Genomic DNA, 27,340 nt, shown 5'->3' with positions numbered 1-27,340 from the left:
GCGTTTGTCCTTGTCTGTCTTCCTTGTGTCCGTGGTTTTATTTGCGCTAAGCTACTATTTCAAATATGGACGACCAACTAGCCCAACAGTCAACTCTTCCATAACTGGCCAGCTCGTGAAATTGGCAGTTTTTCTGAAGCCGCTAAGCAAGCAAACGAGGAAGGCACCTGGGCCTCCGTGCTGGCCCTGGTTTGTTTGCAAATTTCGTCTGCACATTTAGTTAGCACTATGGGCAACGACAACGAAAAAATTTGAGGATAAAAACGCTAAGCGTCCTTTATACTCTTTAAACTAACACTTCGAACACAAAGTCTGACACATATGCCAGAAATTGCACTGCATAGATGTTTTCTCTTAATGGATAACGAACAAATTTATGAAGAACCAACCCCACTTATTATTCAGGAATATATCGAGCATACATTGGGAGGTGGTCATTTGCAGCACGATATTACACTCTGTTATGGCGGTGCTCCTCCTTACCTGTACACGGAAGCCAACTTCGAGCGCCATTTCCTCATGCAAGGTGTTTGGAATCCCGTGCAGTGCCTGCCACCCCCTCTGATCACTGATGCTGCACCTCTGGGCACAGCATCTTAACAACAGTGTCTCAAAGTGCTAGCTGTCATGAGGGAAGAATGTGAGAACGCTCCCCTTACTACCGTACTACCATGTGGTACTTAACGGTACTACCCTGCCAGCAGTACCACCATACGGTTCTACGGCGCGGTTGCAAGTGGTCCAGCAGACTTTGTCTTGAAAGCAATCTGCTTTTGGGGCACAGTCTAAGTGGACCAACGTCTCGTAGCATTGCATGCGCTGTGTTCTCACCTCTCAGTTTGCGTTGAAGCGATAGACAGCACGAAATTCACTTCACTCGCTGCTGCTACCGTGATACCTTACGCCAGCATTCTGACAGCTACTGTCTGCAGTCATCAAGTGCAAAGTGTTAATGTTCGCCTGTGCACGCTGACACCATGCTACGTAATTTATATAGTAAGCAAATGTTTCCAACGGGGCCTTCTACTCCGGCGCCTGCTACGTATGGCGCAACCGCACGAGCCTTATCTTGAATACGATAAGCGATGCAGGCAGTGTAGGCGTGTAGGTGCACTGAGGGCTGATAGCGTCGGGTACGCTATAGCACCTATACATTTGCGCATCACCTGCATTCACGAAGTGAAACGTCTCTGTAACTTTTCGCACATGTGTATATCTTCAGTTTCTTTTAATTTTGACAAATAAATGATACACAACTTTTGCAATATTTTTCAAAAGGACCAGTAAATATGTAGTAGGCATTCCTGGTATCATATGTTTTAGAAGAAAATGGCACCTAATATGCAGGTTTTAGAAATATGCCACACTTTAATAAGAGCTTTATTTAATAAAAATTAAATTTGTCATGGCACTTAAGGGGTTAAAGAAACTCGGATGAAATGACTGAATCCTGAATAAAAACTGCAGCATCCCTTGTCCCCCAGTGGTGCATTTGGACGTTAAACTACATGGGATGAATGAATCAGTCATTCAATCACAGAATTTGCAATGATGTCTTGCTACAAAGTAACAAAGGGGCAGTGATTACTTTTCTATTTATAACTTATCATTCAGTGCACTCGAGGAACAACTTCTTGTAACGTTGCAGCCATAGCAAAAGACCTGAATTACACTCATTATGTGCGCCAGCTGATTGTGGTCTGTGAGTCCAGACATTCGTTTACAACTCGGGAGCCAGTTAGCGGTACTGCTTATTACATTTGCATCTTCAGTACTGCTTTGCAAAGCCAAGAGTCTGTTTCACAAACCTTACAGTCACTCTACCAACCTTTTTAATGAAAATGAAAGAGGATTAGCCCAAAAGATGCTAGATGCTACACATTATTGAAAGGCAATATGACTATGAGTATGCAGGATTGCATCAGAACAGTTTATTAGAAACGCTATGTTAGCTTAGCCAATGACTATAGGAAGGGCCTAATTGTGAGGTTTCCCTTAATGCCTAACTATTGCCTTAAGTATCTGACTAGGTTCAAGTACTATCAGCAATGTGGTGTGAAATATTGTACAGATCAGTCCACTGTTAAAGGGAGCACTGACTTAGTATTCTGTCTTCAATTATGCTGGCATATAGCGTAAAGTCCTACACAATAAGTTTATGTCCGTCTTACTAAATTAAATTTAATATTTTATGTTTATATGACCGTCTGATGGATCATGTCAGCCACATATTTTTAATAAAATATTGGCTTTATTATTTGTTATGTGTTCCCTTTAACAGCGGACCATACTGTACATGTGTATTATGCAAAAGCAATGCAGTGTTCTAGACTAAGCATCAGGCAAATACAAATCGCTTGTTCACAAAGTTTATCAATTGACCCACAATGCAAAACTAAGCAAAAAAAGGAATTTGCATGTTTTCTGGCTTTTGGCTGAATAAAGTGGAGTTTGATTTTTAATTTCACACTTGTTTCCTTTTTCTCAGACTGCATACTCCGCCCCTTCCCTCCCTCCCCCTCTCACCCCCCCCCCCTTTATTTTTTGAAGGATGTCTTTGGAATTCCTCACAGGTCTGACAAACCACTTGATGACAACAGTAGTATTCTTGCCTTATTTTCCTTCTCATTTTGATTTCAGAATGTCTTTTCTTTGTTGTTTCTGTGACTCACGCAGACACAAAACAAGAATGCCTACAACCTGGCGAAGGACGTGCTCAAGCGGACACTTAACACCATCGAGCCGTACATCCAGTCGGTAGGTTTGCATGCCCTCATCAGTGTGGGTGCTGCAGTTCAGCCGATGAAGTATGTGCATGTTCACTTTGTGACTGCAGTTCTTCAACAATGCATTGGTGCTGGGCCGGACGTCCAACAGCTCTGTGGCTCCTCAGCTGTATGAGCTCATCTACGAGCTCAACATTCTCTGCCCCAGTATGCTCATTGCTGTCTTACCGCAGTTGGAGTTCAAGCTCAAGGTAAGTATTACGGCCACTCTTCCCAATCCGTGTGTTGCTTTTAAATAGATTACATTCATAAAAAACAATAATAGAGCAGAATTCTGCTGAGATCTTCATGCACAGTCTTACAGGAAATACACTGGAAGCTCATTAGTATGTACCTGGTGGGAATGCAGCTTAAATATACACTAAACAGCAGCACGCATTTGATGACCAGCTACGGCTTGATTAAACGGTTAGCCAGTATAATAGATTTGGTGGAGACTAGGTCGGGTATTTGTCACAACTGCATCTTAGTAGGTACACATGAACAAGATTGTCATATAATGTGCAAGGAAATGTGCAGTGATATGTTTACATATGTTATATTTAAACAATGCATTTTCTGCTTTTAGATGCAGGACAGTCCAACTGTTTTTACGGTGAATAACTGAGAACAGTTTTATGGATTTTGGGTTCTCTGTGCATGTGTAGCTAATATCACCTCGTTGGGATTGGCTAGTGTGCACAGAGAGATTCCGGGGCGCTGCTCAGAGGGGTACGGAGGAAAGCAGAACAACAGTGTACTTATTTTGCAGCAGACTGGAGCACTGTACCTTTAGTTCCCCTCTTAACATTGCATGGATTGGGTAAGTTCTGTAGCACATAATTGCACATGTGCTGAAACAACTACAGTCGAATCTCGTTAATTTGAACATGCCTAATGCGAACTTCCAGTTTATTCGAACTGGCACTGTGGTCCCGTCAAAGTTATGTGTATTCCAATGGGTGAAAATGCCCGATAATTTGAATGCACAAGCTTTTGTGACAGTTAATTCGAACATACCGTGCTCCGACGATGCTCTCAGCAGCGTGCCAAATCATGCGGCAGCGCCTCCCACCAGCATTGCTCTGACCCCGCCATAGAGGAAAGGCTTAGGAGAAATCCCTTAATGCCGTGTGGGAAAAAAAAAAGAATGTGGCAGAAAATTCACCCCCTTTCAATACAAAGGTCGCCGTTTCTGCGTTGCACCGTAATGCCCTAGCCACACTAGCAGCAAAACGCGTGCCACGGGAGGGATCGGTCCTGGGCCGATTTTTCGTGGCTCGCCACTGCGGCAAGTGAGCCGCAAGCGGAGGAGACCACAGTGATGTATGCGTAGGAAACTGGTATCATGTGGACCCACTTGACCACTCTATTCGTACTCACGTCTGGTTCAGCTGGACTGCCTGTTTCGTACGATCGTCTGCTCGCATCAGCTCTCGCTTGTTTTGGTTGGGTTGGTTGGTGTCTTTCGCGCTTGTTCTTTTACAATGACCTAACCTACAGTGCCTAACCAAGACGTCCCAGTGGAAAGGTTATTGGAGACAGTGCGCCATATCTGATTCTGTATCACAAGACAGACCCTGAATACAAGAATGTGAAGGCGACACCCAGTACCTCATTCTCCTTGTCTTTTGAATGTAATGACGCCACAACAGAAGGGAGCGCACCAACATGATTATGATCAGTGGAAACGACTTCGTCCTCTTGATAAGATGTTAGTCATGTTAAGAATGCAGGACGAAGAACGTAAACACAGCGTCGGTCTGTCAGCAGACGAAAGAAAAAGCACATGAGCACGCAGAGGGAAGCAGCGGCAGAGGCTCAGTCCAGCCTCAGCAACATTGCTGCTTCGGTGGCAGAGGTAATTGGCACCATCCATTAAGCTGGCAGAAAAGCAAATCCGCTTCCCTCCCGCTCTTCCTCCCAACTACACTCCCCTCGCCCTCCCTCTCAACTCACTCACCTTTGACGATCTCTGCGCGCGTGCCTCTGCGCCGGCGGCACCAGCTTGCTCCTTGAAGTTTTGTTTTCTGCCGTTATCGGGAAGCGAGCGTTAGCCGGCGTGGGTAGTTTCGTGGTCCTCACTCGCTGTGTGCTTGCGCGCTGCAATATTTCATGACTCGGTCCATTCGTGCATCGTGCTATGGTGCACAAATACTTCAAAAACAAATTCTTCTTTTAATTAGAACAAATTTTCGGGCCCCTTCGAGTTCGAATTATTCAGATTTGAATCTATTTATTGTGTATGGCTGTAAGCACTAGCATGTGCTGCCCCACGTGGTAAGCTTTGTCCAAAAGTTGTGCCTCTTCTTGCTTTCAGCTCTGTGTCTCAGCTCATCAGTATATGCAAAGATACACTTGGACTGTACTAAGTTTTGCATTTGCCCACATTATCTTGTGAGGAAAATCTGTGTTGCTATCTTGACACCTTGTGCTTAATAACTTTTGCACTTGTGGTTCCCTGGGAAGTTGATAATTTCAAGCTTTAACCCCCCATCACATCCACACACATGCATACAATTTAGACAAATTACGTCCATTCCTTAACCCTTTCAGGGTCGATCTTTTTCGCCATATGCGACCGCCCAGGGTCGATTTTTTTTATTTGCAGATTTAGTCTTCAGGGGGACCTAATTCAAAAAAAAAATATTTTGCATTGGTGTATATGTACTGTTTATTCATGAATAACAACAATAAAAATAGGAAATTAACTTATAAGAATTTAAAAATTGATGCATTGTTATACACATAGTTCAAAGGCTTAAAAAAATGCACACACGACAATATTGCGCTAGTATCAAATGTTCCTCCTCTTACACTAATATTTACATCCATAGCGTATTCAAACTGTGTAGGTGAGCACACTGAAGAAAGCTGTGGTTGTGTGCCCATCAGAAAAGCAAAACGTTTGACAAACTTCCATTAATCCTTCATCTTATCGTCAACCAGAGGCGATTAGTTTTCGCGAGTCTCCAAAAAAGGAAACGCGTGCACGGCGGCACCCTTCGTATGCGCACCCCTGTGAGCAATAAATGAGTGAGTAACAGGCAGTCACCCTTTGAGCGATTAGTAACGAGATAGCCATCAGGTTTGCGGGCGCAAAGAGCTCAAACTGCCTGTGGAACAAAATCCAAACTAGCCGCCGCGTGCGCGCCAATGCACGAGCAGTAGTAGACGCGCTGGAGCAAACGAACCATGCAATGAAAGCCTAGAGAAAGAGGTGTGATAAAATAATTCTCTCTATTCCCGCATAGTGGCGGAACATTCCAGGCAAGAAAAAGTTAGGAAATTGGCGCACTTTTTAAACATACAGACGAAGCCGTAAATATACGGCAGCGACCATTTTGGAATTGTTTGTGGCGACGTATATTTACGTCATTGATCCTGAAATGGTTAAATTATTAGCCAAGGCAAAAGAAGCTAGCTTTCATCAGTTAGTGTTCAAGTGTCTTACTCAGCATGCTCATGCCACATTATTGCCAGCTTGGCGAATGCTGTAGCTATGAGCAAGCGACGAACACCGCGAAGCCATCGGGAAACAGTAGAAAATGCTTGCATTAGCCTGAACTGGTCCAGAAAAATCACTATCTAGGCTCGTTATTTTTGCAAGTTTAAGGCACAAATAGCCAATGGCCCTAGTGAGCTGGACGACTACATACTTCTGCTGCACTCTGTTGGCATTTCAACTACTAGATGGTGCACTTTTGGGTTTGTCCTTTATGCAGTGCAACGATGAGAAGGAGCGGCTGAGCGTGACAAAGCTCCTCGCCCGCATGTTCTCAGACAAAAACTCGGACCTGGCTTCGCACAACCCGCCTCTATGGAACTGCTTTCTTGGCAGGTGAGTCCTCCTGGACAAAATGTTGGGTTTAACTTGTGGACTGAGCACCTAAATTCGGGCTGCATGCTCAAAAGTCTCACCGTTTCTGTTAAGGTTGTGTTTGCCTGGCTAACATACTTGAATGAGATTTTAATGCTGTAGAAGACAGCTGTCTTATAAGCATTCTCTTATGCACAATAATGTATTGTATAGTAGTATTGCTGTGCTTGAGTACACTGTTATGACCCTCGCATAGGTTTGCCTTGCTGTGTCACATAGTTGTACCTTGACATTGAACAAAACATTGATGTACTCTCATATCCAAAAGTTAAAGGTATGCGAGAGATCTATGAGGAAAGCTTGATTTCCGCCTGGCATATGTTCAAAGCCTGGAATTCAGAATTGCAGTCTGGAATGGTATGCGGAACCAACGCAATGTTCATTTCAGTTGCCAACCTATCAGAGTGCACGCAGGTCCTTGAAAACCCTTGAAATCGAAAAGTATGTTTTCAAAGCCCTTGGAAGTCCTGTAATTCTTTTTTCCCTTGAAAACCCTTGAATTTCTTGAACCCACATAGCATGATTTCGTCGCAGTCACACCCTCTCCCGCTTTCTCCCGTCTCCCTTCCATCCTTTCTCCGTCGGCGCTGTCAGACTTGTGTTTCAGAATAGTGGAAGGGAGTCTGGAGAAAGGCATGCGAGACTGGCGATTCGGTGAAATCCTGCCACATTGGGTGCGCTGCACAAAAGCGCATGTGGCGGCTCACACTTATATATATATATATGTGGCCCTCTTGCTTTATCTTTGAAGTTAATCTACAACAAGTGCAAGATCATCCCACTACGCTATCAGCCGCCGCAGCGGAGTGGACATGAAAGCTTTGCAGGCTTTGTGTCATACCGTCGATGTAAAGACATCATTGACATGGCAGCAAAGCGTATCTTTGGTTGCAGGCTCAAAAATTGTTTTTTAAATGACTTTTGTCATGCAGTTCGGTTCTTTATCCCTGTTGTGAGATAATGCAAAAAGTTTTAAGGCCCCTTCCATGCAAAAAAATGTCAGCCACTGTACTTATTTGCATAAAAAGTCCAATTTCAATTTGACAAAGTTAAGTGCAGATTTTACCTCTTAGCTTAGCTATAGTGTTTTGAAAACGTTGTTATAGTAAAAAATTACTACTTGGGATGCCTCTTTGCACCCTTTAAAGAGCTATGATAGGGCTGTGAAAGACCTTAAATATCCTTGAATTTCGGTCTCAGCGACCTGTACGAACCCTGACCTGTTATTTAGATTTGGCTGCGGGCTTCAGCAGGGTTATTGCGCAAGTGGCTGGCAGGCATTTGGGTTCGTACAAACCTCTATGCCTGGTTGGGATTAAGTGACTCTTGACGTCAACCAATGTCAGGTCCTCAGTATAAACGCAGTCGGTGCCTGAGGAAAATACGCAGTGCTTGGTAATTTCGAACAGTCTTTGGTGCCCGCCAGCCAAATGATCACTGCCATTTTCACCATAGCTTTTTTCAGGTACTTCCCTCGCATTATCACAACCCATGTGGGCAGGAACAGTGAAGAAGCCATTTGTACCATTTTGAGTTGTTCAGTGATTCCGAACAACAAAGCTCGATGGTTCTCTTCTTGGTCATTGTGACGACTCACTTGATACTCACCATTGTGCAGAGGCACAGTCCGCAAAATAGAGTAATGTACTGTACAACATCTAAAACTTCAGATCTCATTATACAGTACTAAGTCTATGGGGCAAGCGGCTGTACCACAAATATCCCCGATTGCTTTTTTAGAAGTCCGAATTTTTCATGATTCCAAGTACAAACTAGGCAGAAATCATCATGTTTTAGCAGAATTCGTGTTTTATAAAATTATAATGCTGACTTTACCTTAAATGCCTTTCAGGCATTCTTTCAAGGCCACCTAACATACACATTTTTTTTTTTCTCCTTTCTCTTTCTCAGGTTCAATGACATTAGCGAGCATGTGCGAATGCGGTGCGTCCAGTATTCGATGCATTTCCTGCTGAACCATCCCAAGCTGCGGAACGACATCACAGGTGGGTGGGGCTCCTCTTTTTAACCAGACCCAGGAGAGAGCTTAGGATAATTCTCCTTCACATTTACGCCAAAGCTTACAGTCTAGATCAGTGTTCAACCAAAACGTTGCCCCAAATGCATGCCTTGTAACTAGGCATACTCAAATAGTGAAATAATATACAGTTAAATCTTGATATAACAAAATTCTGGATGTAACAAAGTATTTAGCTGTTTATAACTTCTTGTCCATAGAACATCATGTCTTTAGAAACCCGCCGCATTTCACCGCGATGGGGGCGAAATGTGAAAACACCCGTGTACGTAGATTTATGCGCACATTAAAGAACCTCAGGTGGTCGAAATTTCCGGAGTCCTCCACTACGGCATGCCTCATAATCAGAAAGTGGTTTTGGCACATTAAACCCCATAATTTATTTATTATTTATCATGTCTTTAGAACTTCAGTTAATGAACTTTGTTTATGCACAATTTTAATATAATGAAATTTCACTGCCGCCGTGAAGATATACTAAGACAATGAATAGAAACTTCTGTGGATGCTGATGGTCAAATGGATGAGTTACAAGTGGCTGCTCTCTCGGGCTGCAACTCTCAAATTTCACAATGCATGACCGAGAGCAACAACCAAAGTGGAGCAATGTCATGTTGAATATAAAGTCCAAGTGTGATAAGATCCTGTCGCGCCCCGCACACTGTCTGCTTTGGGTGCAAGGGTGAGCCAAGGGTTAGCTGGATGAGTGCTGTCTTCCCACGCGAGCAAGAGGAAAGGTGGGGAGCAAGCTCGCGCTAACGAAAGGAAGCGTGCGTGAGGGGAGGAAGTGTGGGCCAGGTTGGCGAGCATCTCCTTTTCTAGCGCTGCCATGGCTGCACATGACTAATAGCGACCCCTTTAGCAGCAGCATGTCTCAGCAAAGCTTAGGGGACAGTGAATGCATCGAAAACATGTCATCTCCCGTTGAAAATGCCTATTTTCGTCCTGTCTGAGGAAGAATTTCAAGCAATAAGTGTAGCTCACGATATCTGATTACGGTATTTACCCGATTCTAATGGCTGCCTTTCTTTCTTCCGTTTGTTATCTTGCGAGAAAAAAAAAATTTGCCATAATCCGCCTTCTTGTCATTTGTATGCATTGAAACATAGCACATCTGTATTGCAGCAAAGCTGACTTAAACCCTTTCGCTGTCACGTACGTACCGGTACGTCATCGCGCTTTTCCCCCACAGTGTTACTGACGTGCCGGTACGTTCTCTATCGTGCGTTCAAAATTTCGCGCCTGAGCGCAAAGCTGGCGCTCCTGGATTGGCCACGCTATCTGTTGACTCTTTCTACAAGTTCGTATATTCGCCCCGACCTGTGTTAGTCCATGTATTGAAGAGTACGGTGCGACTGCCACTCCCCACTTTCTCTTTGCTGAATGGCGCGGTGGCTCCGCGTTCGCTGGAGCATGTGTCGCGCGCGTGTGGTTATGGGTTCAAGGGTTGTTCTGCAATCTCCGCTGGTTTGAAGGTTTTTATTTTTCTTTTGTTGGTGTGCCCGCTGTGTGCCCGCACGTGCCGTTGCCTCTCCAAAAAGGGTGACTCGATTGCTGCTTTCGCTCTCTCGCCGCACCCTCGCTTCCGACTGGCAGCAGTAAACGTAAAGCCCTTCGAACTTTGTTTAGCCTTTTTCCATCTCCCTCTGTCCTCTTGATCACACAACGTCCCATTTCTCTCCGTTGTGCGGGCGACTGAAAGCGCATCCTCCCTGCGCGCGGTTACTTTCGGATGGCTCGGCGCGTGGGACCTTTGTCTGCTCATTGGAGCGATGGCTGAATTCCGATTCAGTATACGAGCCGCGCTTGGATTCGGACTCAGACAGAGTCGCATGCGAGGAAGAGGGTTCCGCATCGTCAGATTCGAATGTTGAACGGATTTTATAGTCGGGCTGATGATGATGATGATGTTTACTAACAGCAGCTGCAGAACACTGAAATGTGCATATTGCATTGACTATATTATTTGTATACCAATCATAATCAAAAATAAATTGCTATGTTCATTCCCTGTTATGCTCGTTCCCTGAAACCAAGCCGACACTGGGGGTGCGTCACGGCCAGAAAGGTCCGACAGCGAAAGGGTTAATAATAGTGAGGCGAAGCAGACTTTAGGAAAGAATTCGTCATTACGCAACCCATATTAGACCCTTGCCCCATTTTCCTGTCAAGAATTCAGGTGCACATTAGATTTCTACTTTGTTTAGTAGCTTTAATGTAATTTCTACATAATTTCTACTTTAGGCACATGGAAAGTGGGTGTGCGTTTGGTTCAGGGGCATGTTAGAATGGCAAATACTGCCAAATAAATCAGTGGTGTGTTTTAATGTTTTTCTTCCATCTTGTTCAACTTAACCCACGGGATAATTCGATCAGTTTCGTTGGTCCCGTCAGGGTTGAACTTATGGAAGTCGACTGTAGTTCTTTGCACATGCACATGTGACAACTGCGTGTGTGCTTGGTTGAGTATTCTGCTCTTCTATTTCCTTCTTGTGGAGGACAAAGCACGTCACGATTGTGAGAGTAATAGTGTGCCTATTAAAGCTGGGGCATCTGACCACTTTAGCTATAATTTATTTATTTATTTGTCCTTGCCCATTATACGGTCCTGTTATAGCGCACGCATTGTGTTACAGAGTCACTGCGGCAGCGGCAGCACGACCCTGCGGAGTCCGTGCGATATGAGGTGGTGATGGCTATCATCAGCGCAGCAAAGAAGGACTTCGGCTCGGTCACTGAGGAGCTGCTCAATTTTGTCAAGGAGCGCACACTGGACAAGAAGTTCAAGATCCGCAAGGAGGCTTTAATGGGGCTGGCCCACCTCTACAAGCAACACATGAGTAGCCCCGACCTTCCAGCTTCCACGTTGGAGTGCATCTCCTGGATCAAGAACAAGGTCAGTAGAATAGGATCCTGGCACAGCAGCTGTGACATCCCACTGCTCAGCATGTGGTCGTAGGTTCATCTACTTGCTATCATGGCCATGTTGCACGTCAAGGAACTTCAAGTGGTTGAAATTAACCTCGAATCCTACAGACCATGTTATTGAGGGTGCCCCCATTTTGCGATCACAGCGCCGTCTATCGTCTGACACCATGCTGGTACAGTGAAACCTTGTTACTATGAACACCACATTAACAAACTTTTCAGATTAACAAACTTTTCAGAAATCCCCTGCTGACTTCTTATAGTTTCAATGTAAACATATTCAAGTACTGCAAACTTCAGAATACCAAACTTTTCAGAATAACGGTTACTATTCAGTTTCCCTTTGGTGTTAACGCCTCAGTACCATATTTACTCGCATAATGATCGCACTTTTCTGTCAGAAAAATTGACGCAAATTCAGGGGTGCGATCATTACGCGGGTTAAATTTCCCGCGAAACGAAACGAAAATTTTTTTCGTCCCGCGTTTGCTGCGGGATGCGGGTGCGGGACACGAAAACAAAAATGCCAGCCGGCGAAGCAAGCCGAATGTGCCGAACACAATTTTCTTTTTTTTTTCTTCTCGTGAGTACATTATGTGCATTGAAACAGTTTCTTCCGTATGAGTCATGAATAACATCGTTAATATCGGCAAGTTTGCGGCAATAATGTAGCCATGTCCACTTTGACGGGACAGAAACAGATGGGTGCGCTTAGCTGCCAGTGACAGAAATGTAGGGCCGGCATGCTGCGGAAACTGCGGCATCTGTCTTCACTACTATCCTAATACGGCACGTTTCCGCTAAGGGTGGACGAATATCTTAGCTGTGCTACAAGCGTCGGCGTATGAATAGGGTACACTTTTAGTGTATCAGTGTAAACGGGGCTACTATCATTGCCGCGCACGATTTGTTGCGTGTCCACAAGTGCAGATGAAAAGAATTGAAAGGCGCCTTTTTTGTTTTCGTTGATCACAACCATTATAAAGCCTACCCATAATAAAGGCAAGTTTGATTGTGCCTCTTTTTGTCATGGAAGTGCGGAAAGTGATGAAAGTAATGAAATGAGGCATCTACTTAAGAATGTTTGGTGCGTGCAGACAGACCGCTTGGCTTGTCTTGAAGAGTCGTTCGCGTAGCATTCGACAGATGGTAAGCGCGATCATTATTAGCTAGACTTGGCACACAACATATCGCTGCGGCAAGTTCGGGGTGCGATCATTACACAGGAAATTAAGAAAAAAAATAGAATTTTGACGACAAAATTCAGGGGTGCGATCATTACGCGAGTGTGATCATTATGCGAGTAAATACGGTACTACGAACTAATAAATTCATAAACCAGGGGATCCTTAGATATCCGTGTACCCATGAGGGCAACCGAAACATTAGGCTAGCAGATGACAAGGCACAGAGAGCGGCCGTCGCGGGGAATGGGTTCAGGAACCCTGGATAGTGCCAGAGAAAAAAAGAACACGGGCGAGTGGAGGCGACGACACATCAGGTATTGCGAGGGCGTGCTCCATCTAGAGAAGTGTTGCCTAGCAACGGAGGTGCGTCTCTTCCTTCTATCGCCCTTCTTTCTGCACATGCCTCTTTCATTCGCGTTTCTATCAGCAGCCATACTCGCAGGGATGCCACACAGTCCCACTTTGCACTTTCCAGATAGTGTCATCTATGTGCGCTTGCACTTTGGCATAGTTCAGGTGTCTGCCTCAAGCGAGACAGTTGTGGTATCCACAGCAAGAAATGTGAAAAACAAACAAAAAGCAAGGGACATTGTGCTTTGGAGGCGACATGGAGCTACCTTTTTTTCAGTAGTTTTTTCGGTGTCAGCTTCTGTTTTGCATGCATCACTCTTACTATACGGGGCTTCAGTGGGGCGTGGTGACGGAATCTATGGAAAATAGCAACAGCGCGTGCCAAGAGCCAACAGCGACGTTTTCGTGGATAGCTCATATGGTGACAACTTATGAAGTGATGGGTTGATGGGCGGAATGGTTAATTTCAGGGCTTTCACTATAACAATCCTTAAGAATAATGAACAATTTACCGCGGTCCCATGAAGTTTGTTATATCGAGATTTCACTGTATGTGGGATCGCACTGGAGGGTGCACGTTGAACGTGCTGTTGACGATAAGCGACAAGGTTTCGCATTTTCCCGAGAGGTGTCAACAAGTTTTGGGTATTGGGAAACTTCTTCGCATGTCGTTACTAAGCTTTCAGCTTCGATATAGCTGCAATATTGAATGTCTACAGGCATAGAGGCACTGCCCCAGCTCTGCCCGCAATCGAAATAGGAGACGAGTCAAGTCTGAACATTGTCGGTACGTAACATATGTGCAGCATGTCATTATTGTACTTCTAGCCTTGAAATTTATTAATCTGTCACTTAAGTGAGAACAATCAGAGTTGTCTGTGTGTGCTGTGCAGTGTGTTGTAGCAGTGTAGATCCCAATTCAGGTTAACCGCCAAGCTCTGAGGAAGCACGGTTTGCTAGTTTCGCGCTCCTAAAATTTTTGCGGTATGATTTTCTAAGCTCTGTTTATTAGGCACCTAGGCATCAAGCTTTACAAAATAAGCTGTGAAATAACTTGACTGGAAGGGCCATTAACATGAATAAAATGACCTAGTGACATTGGCTGCAAATATGCCACAATCAACCGGATGCACGCAACACGTTGAAAGAATGTGTGTGCTCTTAGGTCTCCAGTGGTGCCTGTGCAAGGGTACCTTGCCGACTCGAGGGAGCTGAAAAATGAACTACTCTGTGCAACAGCAACTTTATTATCTGAATACAGCATGCAATGCACAGCATCAGCCAGACAGCTTGCCGACCAGATATGGAAGCACGGGAACTAGGGGCAGCCAGCACACAGGCATTGCTTTGGTTACAGAATAAAAAAGAACACTCCTTGATTTTCTTAGTCGACACGGACTGTTTTGATAATGCGTCCTCGATCAATATCCACCAGAATGTTGGTTGCCAAGCATGGTAATCTTGGAGCACATTTGAACAGAATAACTTTAGTGTGCCCGTACAAGGAAATAGTTGACTTCATCCATTTGCAATAGTTGACTGACTCAAGTACGCACATTTTGTTTGTATCCCAGTTAGATCATGGGTTCTGATATCGCCGTGCTCTCACTGGAAACAGTCTTCTCTACATACACGCGACGAAGCTGATGGCATCAAGTCCTTTCTCCTTATGCTGGCAATTCAAAGCACACGCTTGATTGTCTGCAAACGCAGAAACAGAGTCCATGGAGTTGCCACGGCTGATACTGCGCTTCTCGTTCGCTTCCGAAAGTTATTTTTGCAGCTGATTATAGCACAGTGGTAGCCCGTTGACTTCGAGTTCTCTGAAATCGCAACAATCACAGATGGAACACGTTAGAATTGCACTAATTTGCAATGACACTGCTATAGTTTCAAGCTGCCGCTGGTAGAAACCGATCCACACTTACTAGTGCAAGCAGGAGAGCGGTGCAGCATGCTGGTTTGAGGCTACATTCCTCCTCCTCCTCCCTGATAAAACAGTCTACAGGCAGCATCCCTCAAAGTATCTTTGAGGTGTTGAAGCCTTCAGACATGGCTGCAGGAGGCCAGCTGTTCCCTTTTCCCCGTTGTTCTCTCTTGTGCAGCATGCAAGGATGGAAATGGAACTAGAGAACATATGTACACATTTCCATTCTTGTGCACCTTGGAAAAGCTCATATCATCAACTAGCCCCAGGTACACATGCTGCCTTCACCACTGTCCTTTATGAAAGAGCATTGCACTGATGCATCTAATGCTGTTGCGTATGCGATAGGAACAGAATAAGCACCCATTTCATTATTGACCATCTTTCTTTCCTGTTTAGCAGTGACGGCTCAGTGGCTTTGGTAATCCACTGCGGAGCACTACGTCACAGGTGTGATTACCAGTTGCGGCAGCACTGCTTCAACGGGGACAGGATGAAAAAATACTGGTGGACCATGCTTTTTTGTGTGCATGTTAAACAACCCTATGTGGATGCAATAATCCTGAGCTCTCCACTCCAGCGTCCAATAGTCACTATTTTGCTTTGGGGCATCTCCGATTTACTGAAGTCATTTTACATTGCTGCTTAAATTAAATGAAGCCATCGCACATTGCAAACCCTATCAATAAGTCAGTCAGTCTGGGTTGCCATGAAACTGCCTTGACTTTGGTTTCCTTCTCACGGGGGTGTGATTCGTTTGGCAGGTGCTGCACGTGTACTACCAAACGGCCCTGGAAGATCGGCTCCTGGTCGAGCGCATCCTCCACACGTGCCTGGTGCCCTACCAGCTGCCCGTGGAGGAGCGCATGCACAAGCTGTACCAGCTGTTTGCCACTGTGGACGACCACGCCGTAAAGGCGTTCAACGAACTGCTCAAGTGCCAGTGTGCAGTGCGGCAGCAGATGCGAGCCGTCCTAGAGGCCCTCCTGCTTCCCGCTGGCGAGGAGCGCGAGCGGCAACTGCTGGCACGTGTAGCCCTGCTCTCGCGTAACTTGCCCGACTCGGTCAAGGCCCAGGAATACCTCATGAAGTTCTGCACCCTGCTGGAGGGCAACCAGCGCCTGCGTATCCACATGAACAATGTGCTCCACGGTGGTGCCTCCTGTGTCGAAGCTGAGCGCAGTGTGGTGTGTTTGTTTTCCTCACTTTTGGATGTGAGCATGTCCCTATTTGCTTTATGGCATGCTGATGAATCGAGGTGAGGCATTGGAAAGGTGTTTTCTTCAGCAGTGGTAGTTCTAAAGTTGTAGAAGCTCTATTAGGCAATTCTTGCATGTAAAAAAAATTACTCTTAGCAATTAATGAAGGTTAGGAAATACTTCTAAGATATTTTATATTTAATACTTAAATTTAGTCTCGAAATGCTTGACCCGTGCCATTAGCATTGTCGTGGTAAAGAGCAAAAGTTCTTTGGCATTGTGTAGCAGTAAGGATAACTATGGGGACACTTCTCATGAAAAAATAAACAAGAGTGCTGCATGCATTTCTTCAGGACGTGCTCACGTACAGCTGCTGCATGTGAGTGAACCAGAGAACAGAGCAAGCCAGTAGTTCATGTTTTCATGACTCATCCACCTCTTGGATACTGAAACTGGTTTGCAGAAACAAGTATTATAGATCATTATTTAAGGCGCTCTGACGCTTGCCTGTATATTATAGATTTTAAAGTGCTTGTGGCTTTATGTGATGCACAAGAATTAAGAAGTAAAATATGTCATGCCCATGCTCCTTTAACCTTTTCAAACAAGTTGTAATTCTGTCAGCTGAAAATGCAGTTTCACTACATTTTTTGCATCTTCAACATCATTAAAAGCAATCTGAAGAAATGTTATATTTTTCCGTGATACCTTCATGTCCACAAGCGTGAACAAAAGATTTTCTAGAGCTGTTTCATATGTGGAAAAATGTACTTCTTGACTTGCATATTACCTAAAAAAATACCCAGCCAATTCAGAAGCTCACCTGATATAAATACAGCAAACCCTCATTATAACAAGGCTGATTTACTGAAATTATCGCTTTTGTTCGAAATTTCTCCCAATTCCGACCAAAACGCATGCATTTTAATCTAGATTACAGTGCAGTCAATTTGTAACGATACCACCTCATATAACGATATATATATATTATGGATTTGAGCTACGAGAAAAAAAGAAACGTTGTATGTACTCGATTCTAACGCGCCCTCGATTGTAACACGCAACAGTTTGCTGTGACCTAAAGAAAGAAAAGTCCTTTACAGTACCGCGCCCCTCATTATTTCATACAGAAATACAACTTTCTCTCATTCGGAAAGACTTACTCCAATGCACTAATGTTGTGATAAATAAAAAAAGTTGCAGTTTCATGCGAAAGGTGAAGCATAGATTACGATAGCAAATTAGTAGACAGCTATACGAAAAGTAAGGATAGTAGTTTTATCGGCCATATAAACTTTTAAACATTTGCTTACTAACTAAATTAACAAGCGTGGTGTCATGCACACAAGCATGAACACATCTAACTCAATGACTGCGAAAACTCTTTGAACACTGGAGTGAGGAAGTGTGGTAGCAGGAGTGAGGGAATTAACCTTTGCGCTGCCTTTCGCTTCAACGCGAACGAAGACGAGAACACAGCGTGGTGCACCTAGATGCATAGACTCTTGTCTCTGCTGCAGATCGCTTTCAATATAGGGGCCGTGCAGCTGCGCTGTACGTAGCAGCCGCTAATGTAGAAAGCCTCTCCTGTTTACGCCAGTCCCGCGTGCAAGTTTCGGGAACTCCAAACACCCGTGATGCGGCCCGATTTCCATCCGTCTCCGCACACGTGATCGCTTTACTTTTAATTGCAGCATCGTGATGAACTCAGCATGTCTTTGCAGTTGGCACTTCCATACTGATAGAGCAAACGCAGAAAACGGGAAGATGACGTTGCGCTAACCTAAGCCAAAGGAAACATTGCCTGAGCACACGTACTACAGCACGTCAAGAAAGCTACGGCAGCTAGGCTCGAAGCACGTATGAGGCAGCCATTTTGAAATGTCGATGGTGACATGGTAATGCATATTCAGGGTCGTACTTGATTCTAACGCACACGCAATTTTTGGACCCGTTTTATCGGAAAAAAAGTGCGTGTTAGATTCGAGTAAATACGGTATATAATGATGTGTTATTCACCACTTACCGGACGTCACGATAGAAAATGTTCCTTTTGGGCGGCATTTTCCGTGCAAAATACAGTGAAATCTCTATATAACGAACTTCAGGGGATCGCGGTAAATTGTTAGTTATTCTGAAACATTGTTATAGTGAAAGCCCCATAAATTAACCATTCCGCCCATCAACCCATCAGTTCATAAGTTGTCACCATATGAGCTATCCACGATAACGTTGCTGTTGGCTCTCGACACGTGCTGTTGCTATTTTTCATAGATTCCACCGCCACGCACCATTGAAGTACCATATAATAAGAGTGATGCGTGCAAAACAGACACTGACGGGGAGAAAACTACCAACAAAAAGGTAGCTCCATGTTGCCTGCAAAGTGCAACGTTTATTGCTTTTTGTTCGTTTTTCACATTTTTTGCCATGGACACCGCAACTGCCTCACTCGAGGCTGACAACTGAACTATGTCAAAGTGCAAGCATGTGTAAACAACACAGTCTAGAAAGCACAAAGTGCGACCATGTGGCATCTTGCGACTATGGAGGTTACATGTCACAGCGCGCGTAGCTAGTACGGCCGCAAAAGAAGTGCGAAAGAAAGAGACCTGGTGCAGAAAGAAGGGTGAAAGAAGGAAGAGACGTGCCTCCATTGCTAGGTGACACTTTTCTGGGCGGAGCATGCGCTCACAAAAGCTGATACCCTGTCGCCTCCACTCGTCCGCATGATTTTTTTCTCCGGCACCGTCTCTGGTTTTCCGAACCCATGCACCGCGACGTACGCTCCCTGCACCTTGTCGTCTGTTAGCCTTTTGTTTTGGCTGCCATGAAGGATACTCGGAAATATAAGAATCCCCAGGTTTTGGAATATTAGTTCGTAGTACTGAGGTGTTGTTAACATCACACAGAAACTGAATAGTGATCGTTGTTCTGAAAGGTTTGGTATTCCGAAGTTCGTAGCACTGAAATGTATTTACATTGAAACTATAAGAAGTCAGCAGGGTATTTCTGAAAAGTTTGTTAATGTGGTGTTCATTGTAACGAGGTTTCACTGTAATCGTGAAATCTGCATTTCGGAGATGGGGTGAAAAGTTTGCCTACGTGAGTTCATAGTTGCCGCTATTGCCGCACAGCGTGTGCTGCCTGCGCACTGATTGCGAAAACCACGAAGAGCATCGCAAGTTGGCGCAGTGTGACTCAAGATGGCGCCATCTGCTTTGCATCTGCATCACCAGCAATCATGTGAGCGTCCAGAAAAAGCAAAAAATAAAAAATTAGAGGAGCAAGCTGCGCCTGCGCTCCCTTTCTATGATCTCCCTTTCTTACTCAGCGAGCGCAGAAATGTGCCACGGAAGCAGTGGTAGGTGCGCCATAAAAGCTTGAAGCTGTGTCGCTTGAGCCAAAGATGCAAATTTTGGCAGACTCAAAGTATAAGCTCGCACAGTCGATGATATAGACAATTCTGAACACTGGGAGCGCCACGATCATGAAGGCTAGAAGCAGTGGCCATGCCAATCAATGGAAAAGGTTGGCTTTGTGTGCGACGACGAAACCACCCACGGGTGAACAACACGGTAGAAGCCGGTGACATTACTGAACTCTGGGAGCATGTCGCTGCTGATTATGAAACAGGTGGTGCTTCGATGGAGGAGTTTCTGAGTGGAGATAGTGCTGCCTCGTGCTGTGAAGAAATCTCCGACAGGGCAATTGTTGTTGCGAGAGACGGCAGCGTTGTGTGACCAAGGCAACGACAGCAGAGTGACTACAAGATTGCCAGAGGCTCTTGTTTGACACCAACCCCGATGTTCACTCAAAGTGCTCTGTCGTCGATGGAGTCTCTCATTGATTTCACGTATGCGAAATTATAGCTGCCAGTGTTCGCGCAGCAGCTGGACACGATGCACACTGCAGTTGTGAACCTTAAACTTCCGCAAAAGCAAGTGCAGACTTCTCACTATTTCAGCATGCCTAATGCTTGACATGCTGTTTAGAGGTATAAACATTTTATTTTTCACAGCCTACTTTCTACAATGTCACTCTTTTATTGCAAGTGGCTAATTTGGTTTCGGAGCTACAAAGTTATGTACGGCAGCAATCTTCTTTATGGAAGTCCAGATATAGCGATGACTGCATTGTACTCGAAGCACTGCATTGTACTCAAAGCACACCAATAAGCTTCTCTGCTTAGTGCGAGTTGTCCAATGGCGCACGCTCACTAGAGTACGGTGGCACCCAGCGCGTTTCATGCCGAGCAAAGCATTCCATGCCGGGTGAGCAAGCAACTGTCTTCATTGCCTGCGCACCCTTTTCCTCCATGCCGTGTGCCCGCATGTTGTCAACGTCGAGTGGGTGCACACTCACAACGCACTCAGCGCCTTTTGCGCGTAGCCCTGTGAATAAACAAAACATAGCCTTGGAACTGGCTGCTGATCAGGCATGTCCGAAGCCGTATTGGATGCCAAAGTGTACCGTGTCTTCTACTTTTTAAAGGTTTTCGTGGAAAAAAGAAGTCACTTATTATCCAATTCTTATCCCACATAATGAGCACACCACCCCCCAACTTTGCGCAAGTTTTTCGGGAGAAGTAGTGCGTTTGTTATGAGTAAATATGCTATTTCCCCATGTGATAAAGGAACATCAGAAGATTGTGAACAAAGAGAAGAATTTGAAATTTTTACCAGTAAACCAAAGTGGTGGGCGGCATTTCCACCGCTGCCCACCGTGGGGAGAACCCTGGTGACAGCCTAAGAATTTATCAGAAACTCTGCCCAAAAAAGCACACCACATCTGGCCTTTGTGCGTCCACCCTCCAAAACGGTGCCTGAGAGATGCCGATATTGAGATAATTTTTACTCCACCCTGATGTCATCAAATAAACTGAAAGTAATTGGCTGGCTCCTCTGTACAAATTCTTTCTTTCTTTGTTGGACAGTGGTGTATCTGCCACTGTATTTTTAGGCTGTCATGGATGATAGCAAACTATCAAAATGTCCATACATCATCAGCAAGTGCAGTAGTAAGCTATAAAGCCCTGTAAAGCGCATGCCCCCAAGATGCTGTGCACTGCACTTTGGGGCATCTGTGTTGGGGTGTCTGTGTTGCAGTGATAAGGTGCAAATGCATCCTGTGCAGTGTGTTAGAGATGGAGATTTAGGAAAACAGAAAAGGAAGCTTCAGCTCAGGGCCAGCTCCGATTTTTCTAATCACATACATGTAAAATGCAGGAATGCTTTTATTAGACAACCACTTGACTGACTTGAATGAAATTTACTGCATTTGATAGAACGTTAAGTTGCAGTGAGTCTTGGAAGCAGAAATTTTGTTTAGGACTTGGAAGTTTTGATGAGAATTACCAAAAAGTGGTATGTTTCACGAAGGATCTCTTGCACCTTCTAAAACCTCTGCGTTTCTTTGGGGCAATAGCCTCAAGCTGTGGTGAAATTGATGGCATTATTTTAGATAGCAACAATGAAGCTGAAAACAGAATGGATATGCAGTGTAAAGCTTCGTGCTTACAAAATTTGATGTTGATACTTAAAAAGTGATCCTACCAGGATAATCATCATCTGGGTTGGCAGTAGTTCAAAGCCAAAGATGGGCATGTGTGAAACACCTCTATCAGTGCTGTTTTGATTGACTTTCTAAGCTGATTTAGTGTTTTGTAACTGTTCCAGAACTTCACACAAGTTGTATGCATGCCTCCCTTGCCTTGTAGTTCAGCAGGAGGAACTTGGCAGGGCTTGTGTTCTTCACTGGATGCTTGGAGCATAACTGACAAGGTTGTGCCAGGGAAGGGACAGTTCTTTAACTTTGATGGAAAACGATGTGAAGAAGCTTTGGGACAAGTGCAAAGAGCTCATTTTTTTTTTCCTTCATATTTCTTCAGAAAGAAGTCCTGAAGAGTCTGGGCTACCCCGTACAGACCAACAGCTTCTATGTGATCATCAAGCAGTTGCTGGAGCGGGTGGCACCGGTAATGGTGGACAGTGCTGGCGTCAAGCAGATCCTGGCCTATGTGCGCGACTCGCTCCTTGGCCAAGGCGACATCGACATCCATATGGGCGTCACCAACTCAGCACTGCGCGGCCTGCAGCTGCTTCATGTGTGCAGTTGCTGCCATGCTGGCATTTTTCTCTCTCTGCATGTCTTCTTGTCGACTGTGCTAAAGTGTGATCGACTAGCAGTTGATTCAGATTTGCATAATTTTGTTAAAATGACCAATAGAACTGTCATTATGAAGATATGAGCATGGCTGTATAGCAGATGCTTTTCACCAACTATGATCCATTTCATTCACAGCAAGCAATGCTTCAAAGGCTAGACAGACTTCTCTCGCAGCTCGAATCAGCAACAGAAACATGGTGCATCGCGTACGAAATCATTCGCGGCATGTAGCACACATATACTTGATGACCTAGATTACTCTCCGAGGAATACATTATTTGCACAAAAAATGAAAGTGAATATTTTACTAATTAACAGGTATTGCAAGTCAACTTCTAAGCTAATTACATTAAACAACATATTGCAATTTACAAATTGTAGCCAGTGACCTTTAAAGTCATATCCGCTTGGAATGAATTCTGAGGATGACACCAGTTTTGAGATATGCTTTCCCAAAGTTTTTGACAAAATGCATTAGTGTTCCAGTAACTTTTGAGCTTCAATGCATAAAAAGGCATTTTGTTTTAAAAGAAAGGTAGCTGGAACAACAGTGCATTGTTACACTAAGTTTTACTGCACTTATCTCAAAACTGGTGCTAGTTTCAAAATCTTTATCTAAGTGCATGTGCCTTGTGAAATCACTGGCTTCAAATCATGTATTGCAGTATGTGTGCTAAAGTAATTGGCTGAAAAGGTAATTAGAGGGATTTTGATAATTACGTCAATCATGCGTATTAATCTTCAGTATAAGTAGTGTATACCTCTTCAGGTATTCTAGTTCTATAAGTAGAATTGTGCTAAATGTCGCAGATAATTTTTTTAAATTCTGTTAACGTTAAAAGAAAGCACCTGGTCATGTGTGGTCATGTAATTCCATGCAACTTTAAGTCTCACACTTTAGGTATGTCTGACACAAGTTAATCATGATATTGTCTGTTGTTTTGTTTGTTGCTGGTGTCACCTCTTCAGCATGGTTCTCCTTTCTCATTTTCATGAAACTTTTTTGTCCCACTATTAATATTGTGTCACAGCTTCTGATGGTTTTCTTCACTTGACCTTACCTGTTGCCCATTCCCAGGGTTCGTACACTTCTTTGAATTCCTTGAAAACGGGTGGTGGGCGACTGTCAACCTTCAAAGCAACAAACTCTGTATCAGGGCTATGCTATGGATGCGGCCTAACGGGAAACGATCCTAGATATTTTCTCTTCAGTGTTGCTTAAGCGTTGAAATGTGGCGTGTCCACATCGTACGACAGGCATTTGTTTAAATTGCCATTGCTGTCATGGAGTTAGATGAAGCCAGATGAAGCGACCAAGCTGTACTACTACAGCCGAATTTAGATAATTCAAGCTTGAAGGGGCCCGAAAATTTGTTCGAATTAAAAGAAGTTCTAATTAAAGGAAGCTAATTGAATGAAGGACTTACCTGCAGTGCTACATGTGCACTGAGCTAACAAATGAGTGGAAAGTTTCACAAGGTTTATTCACACGTATTTACAAATTACAGTCAGTTATTAGGCATATTCGTGCTCGTACCGTTATAAGAGGCGGGAGGTGCACGAGTGTAAATAAAAGTAAAAAATTTATAATAAAAGTATAAAAAATGTATAAATAAAATCCCGTGACAATTGCCCCTTCAAACTTTTGGTATGCTTCACCGTGTAAAATTACTGTATTGGGGCGAAGTTGACTTTCGGGAACCAGCATTATGCAACGCGTTGTGCTTTCTGTGCTGCGAAGACATTGGCGAGGATTACAAAGCGGAGTCGGTGCCATTGCTAACAGCGGCGAATTGTTTCAATGAAAAACACGGCACCGAACAGCAAGAAGCTTGGTAGCGAGCGTCGAGGTAGCTTGGCGAGGTCAGAGGAATGCTAGTGAGAGGCGCTGCCTTGTGATTTGGCACACTGCTGAGAGCATTGTCAGAGTGCAGTATGTTTGAATTAACCGTCGCAAATGCTTACGTCTTCGAATTGCCGATCGTTTTCGCCCATTGGAATACACATATATTTGATGGGACCACAGCGTCAGTTCGAATAAACTGAAAGCTCAAATTAAGCATGTTAAAATTAACAAGATTCGACTATTTTTGTTGTTTTGCTAGTTGGTTTAGACTGCAACCATCATGGCTCTATTTTTTAGCGCTAGGCTCTCGAGATGCCTGGCGTAAAGGTTGTTGCAGCCATTTGGCTTTAACGCAACAAGTATGTTTGACTGAAGCTGGATACTACTATCATGCTGGAAGGCAATTGAGATCATTACAATGGAAAACTCAACTTTGAAAAGCCCCCTAAGGAGCTTCCGGCAAGAGTCCAACTCAGCAGCTACTCAGCTTCAAAAAATTTCATCCAAGGAGATTTTACTATATTTTATTGTATGCACAAATAACGTTTGTTTACCCCTCCTAGAATTTAGGCCTTCAGCATCCTTGAAATCTTTTAATTGTCCTTGAAATGTGCTGTACAAACCCTGTGTTCCTTTGTTGGCTTGAGTATGCCACGTCATTCCCTCTTATCATCTCTATGTCTTTGATGACCTTTCTGTTTCCACTCCTGTCTTTTCTCTTTACACAGCCAAAAGATATGTATTTTTCCTCTTGAATAGTGGCTTTTGCACTTGCAGCCTTGACTGTTTTCTTCAACGTGATCACTTCAACCACTCAAGTCTCGGTAGCACACTACACGTATGCCATGTTAAGGTGGTTCGAATAGCCGATGCCAGTGTTCTTTGGTTCACCCTGTCAGCTTGGCTACTAAGCTGCGGTCTCGGAACTGTCATGCAGGTGCTAGCATCTGCATTCCCTGCAGCCTTTGTTGGTGAAGAAGTGTACAGCCAGCTACTGTCCTTCCTAAGCGCAGACGACAGCGCAGCATCTGAGATGACATTACAGATCTTCACCTTCGTGGGCGCCGACATTGACCAGCGCTTCCCACACGTTGCTCAGTAAGTCTTGCCCCTCTGGCTCCACTCGTAAAAGAACAGGGAGCCATGTAGGAGTGTTGGCACACACTTTCAACTCGGAGAGTGTTGTGCAAAGTAAAATGCACATTAAAGAAAGATGGCCTCATTATCATCACCTGACCTCCGACAAGAAGAAGCTTAAATAGGAGCCACCTCTGCATCGGATTTGTAGTTCCAGGACATGTCACACTGCTGTACACAGAGTGGTTGCATCAACAGTCTTTTCATTTATTGGCTGCAGTATTTAAATGTTGCCAGGTTTCTGATGGTTGCAACTTTTACTGCACAAAACAGTAACCACTTATTGAACATAGTTTAAGCATAATGCTGTTGATGTAATGCTGCAGTGTAAAGAGGATAAATGAGTGCTCCACTGCAGTCAACAAACTCTTTTTATTATGTTTATCTCTATCACACTTTCATCATCGTTGTACTGCCATCGCCATTATTATCAGGCCATTGTCACCATGCTGCTGCCATGCCACCAGCATTGTTATTGCTGAGCCATCACCATCATATTGTCATTATCATGCCATTGTGCTGCCGTTGTCATTGTGATCGCAGTTCCTATATTCAGGAACAAATGTGCACTGCACCCATGAAATGTGGCATGTTCCTTCACTTGCACTTGAATGAAGTAAGCGAGTTACAATTATACCGAGTTAATTACATTGCATAGTAAGTTAATGTAAGAAACCATACGAAGGGTGCATAAGGTGCCTAAATACCTTTGTCTTCTTCAATTATTATTTTAATTGTGCTCTAGGCTAATGCTGGACTCAAACGTTGCCACTTGTGCAGGCGGCTGCTGCCTGTGGTGCAGAACTTCGTTGAAAACGGCACAGTGAAGCAAGCAAAGTATGCCGTGGCTTGCCTCAACGTCATTGTTGGAAACAAGGAGCGTGTCTTCGGGCAGGTCATTGACGTAAGCAGTCACACCGCGCATTTACATGCATTTGCTTGTAAGAAACCATACCAAGGGGTTCTTGGTGTGGTTGCGCATGCGGTCTTGAAAACTGTCCTGTTCTGTCCACAGTGCATGAACGCAGTCTATGCAAGTGTGGTGATGCTGGTAGCCCTTACCAGTGTGGTCGGCAGTAGGTGACCTTGTGTTAACAGGGAATCGTGCACTCAACATATTGCATTGTTTACCTTGGTTTGGTGCATGCACTCCTATCATCTGTGAAGTAAGTAACGTGACGCTATTGTGTGGGTTAGAATTGAGTACAAAAATGAGCTTTTGCTAGCTGCACCCAGGCATCGTCATAGGCATTAAGCCTGCAAACCATTCAGGCACTGCATGCTGTGCACACTGCACCATTGCCATCTGCAACCTCCGCGTCCATCAAAGGTACACGCATCGTGATTTAGCAGAAAAAAACAACAACAAAAAAGCAAGGTGTGCACCACTGCATGTTCGCCTGGAGTGGCATGTTGATATTATATACGTACCTGGTAAAAATTATTTGTTTTCAACATAAGCCTGCGAATCTGGTTATTATTCAAGTTATGAGCGGTGGACAATTACTCACCACCAGCTCATAGCCCAACTGTGACAAACTGTGGCAAGCCTGCATCGGTTTGGTGGATTTAAATGGCCCATGCGCAGCTTAGAAGATACTTGGTAAGCAAGTTGTGACACATGTGTCATACAGTTTATCATACAATTGTGGCTGTGTCTAGGTGCTGCTGATGTGAAAACGGGCAAGCCTGCATGAAAAACTTTGCCTAACTGGACTAACGCCAGCATGTGCAGAGGCACATTATGCTTGCGTATGACTAGTGAAAGCAGAACAAGTGAATTTGCACATGCAAGTGAAAAGGTGGAGATAAAGTTGTAGTAGAAACTTGTGCGCAAAAAAATGCTCATGTACATATTTAGTAGAATAGAAGGCACACTCAAGTAAATACTGCAGTAAAAATTAACACGCATAT

The 27,340-nt window shown here is 44.3% G+C and overlaps 1 protein-coding gene across 6 annotated transcripts in view; it reads left to right on the top strand.

The window, feature by feature from the left end:
* Nucleotides 1-27,340, top strand: part of pds5 (cohesin associated factor B pds5) — a 74,478-nt gene that overhangs the window by 14,079 nt on the left and 33,059 nt on the right. For all 6 annotated transcript variants that reach the window (XR_008613635.1, XM_055073650.1, XM_050184094.2 and 3 more), the window contains exons 6-14: nt 2,677-2,757; nt 2,837-2,977; nt 6,491-6,606; nt 8,557-8,651; nt 11,320-11,579; nt 15,841-16,263; nt 22,166-22,381; nt 25,227-25,387; nt 26,207-26,330. Coding sequence is in view for 5 of the 6 variants with exons in the window: in XM_055073650.1 (XP_054929625.1) it covers nt 2,677-2,757; nt 2,837-2,977; nt 6,491-6,606; nt 8,557-8,651; nt 11,320-11,579; nt 15,841-16,263; nt 22,166-22,381; nt 25,227-25,387; nt 26,207-26,330 (1,617 nt within the window). In the remaining variant the exon portion in view is untranslated. The remainder of the gene's footprint in view (nt 1-2,676; nt 2,758-2,836; nt 2,978-6,490; nt 6,607-8,556; nt 8,652-11,319; nt 11,580-15,840; nt 16,264-22,165; nt 22,382-25,226; nt 25,388-26,206; nt 26,331-27,340) is intronic.

Source organism: Dermacentor andersoni, chromosome 4 (genome assembly GCF_023375885.2).
Source record: "Dermacentor andersoni chromosome 4, qqDerAnde1_hic_scaffold, whole genome shotgun sequence".
In the NCBI taxonomy this organism is placed as follows: Eukaryota; Metazoa; Arthropoda; class Arachnida; order Ixodida; family Ixodidae; genus Dermacentor; species Dermacentor andersoni.
This window is presented reverse-complemented; position numbering and strand designations above follow the sequence as displayed.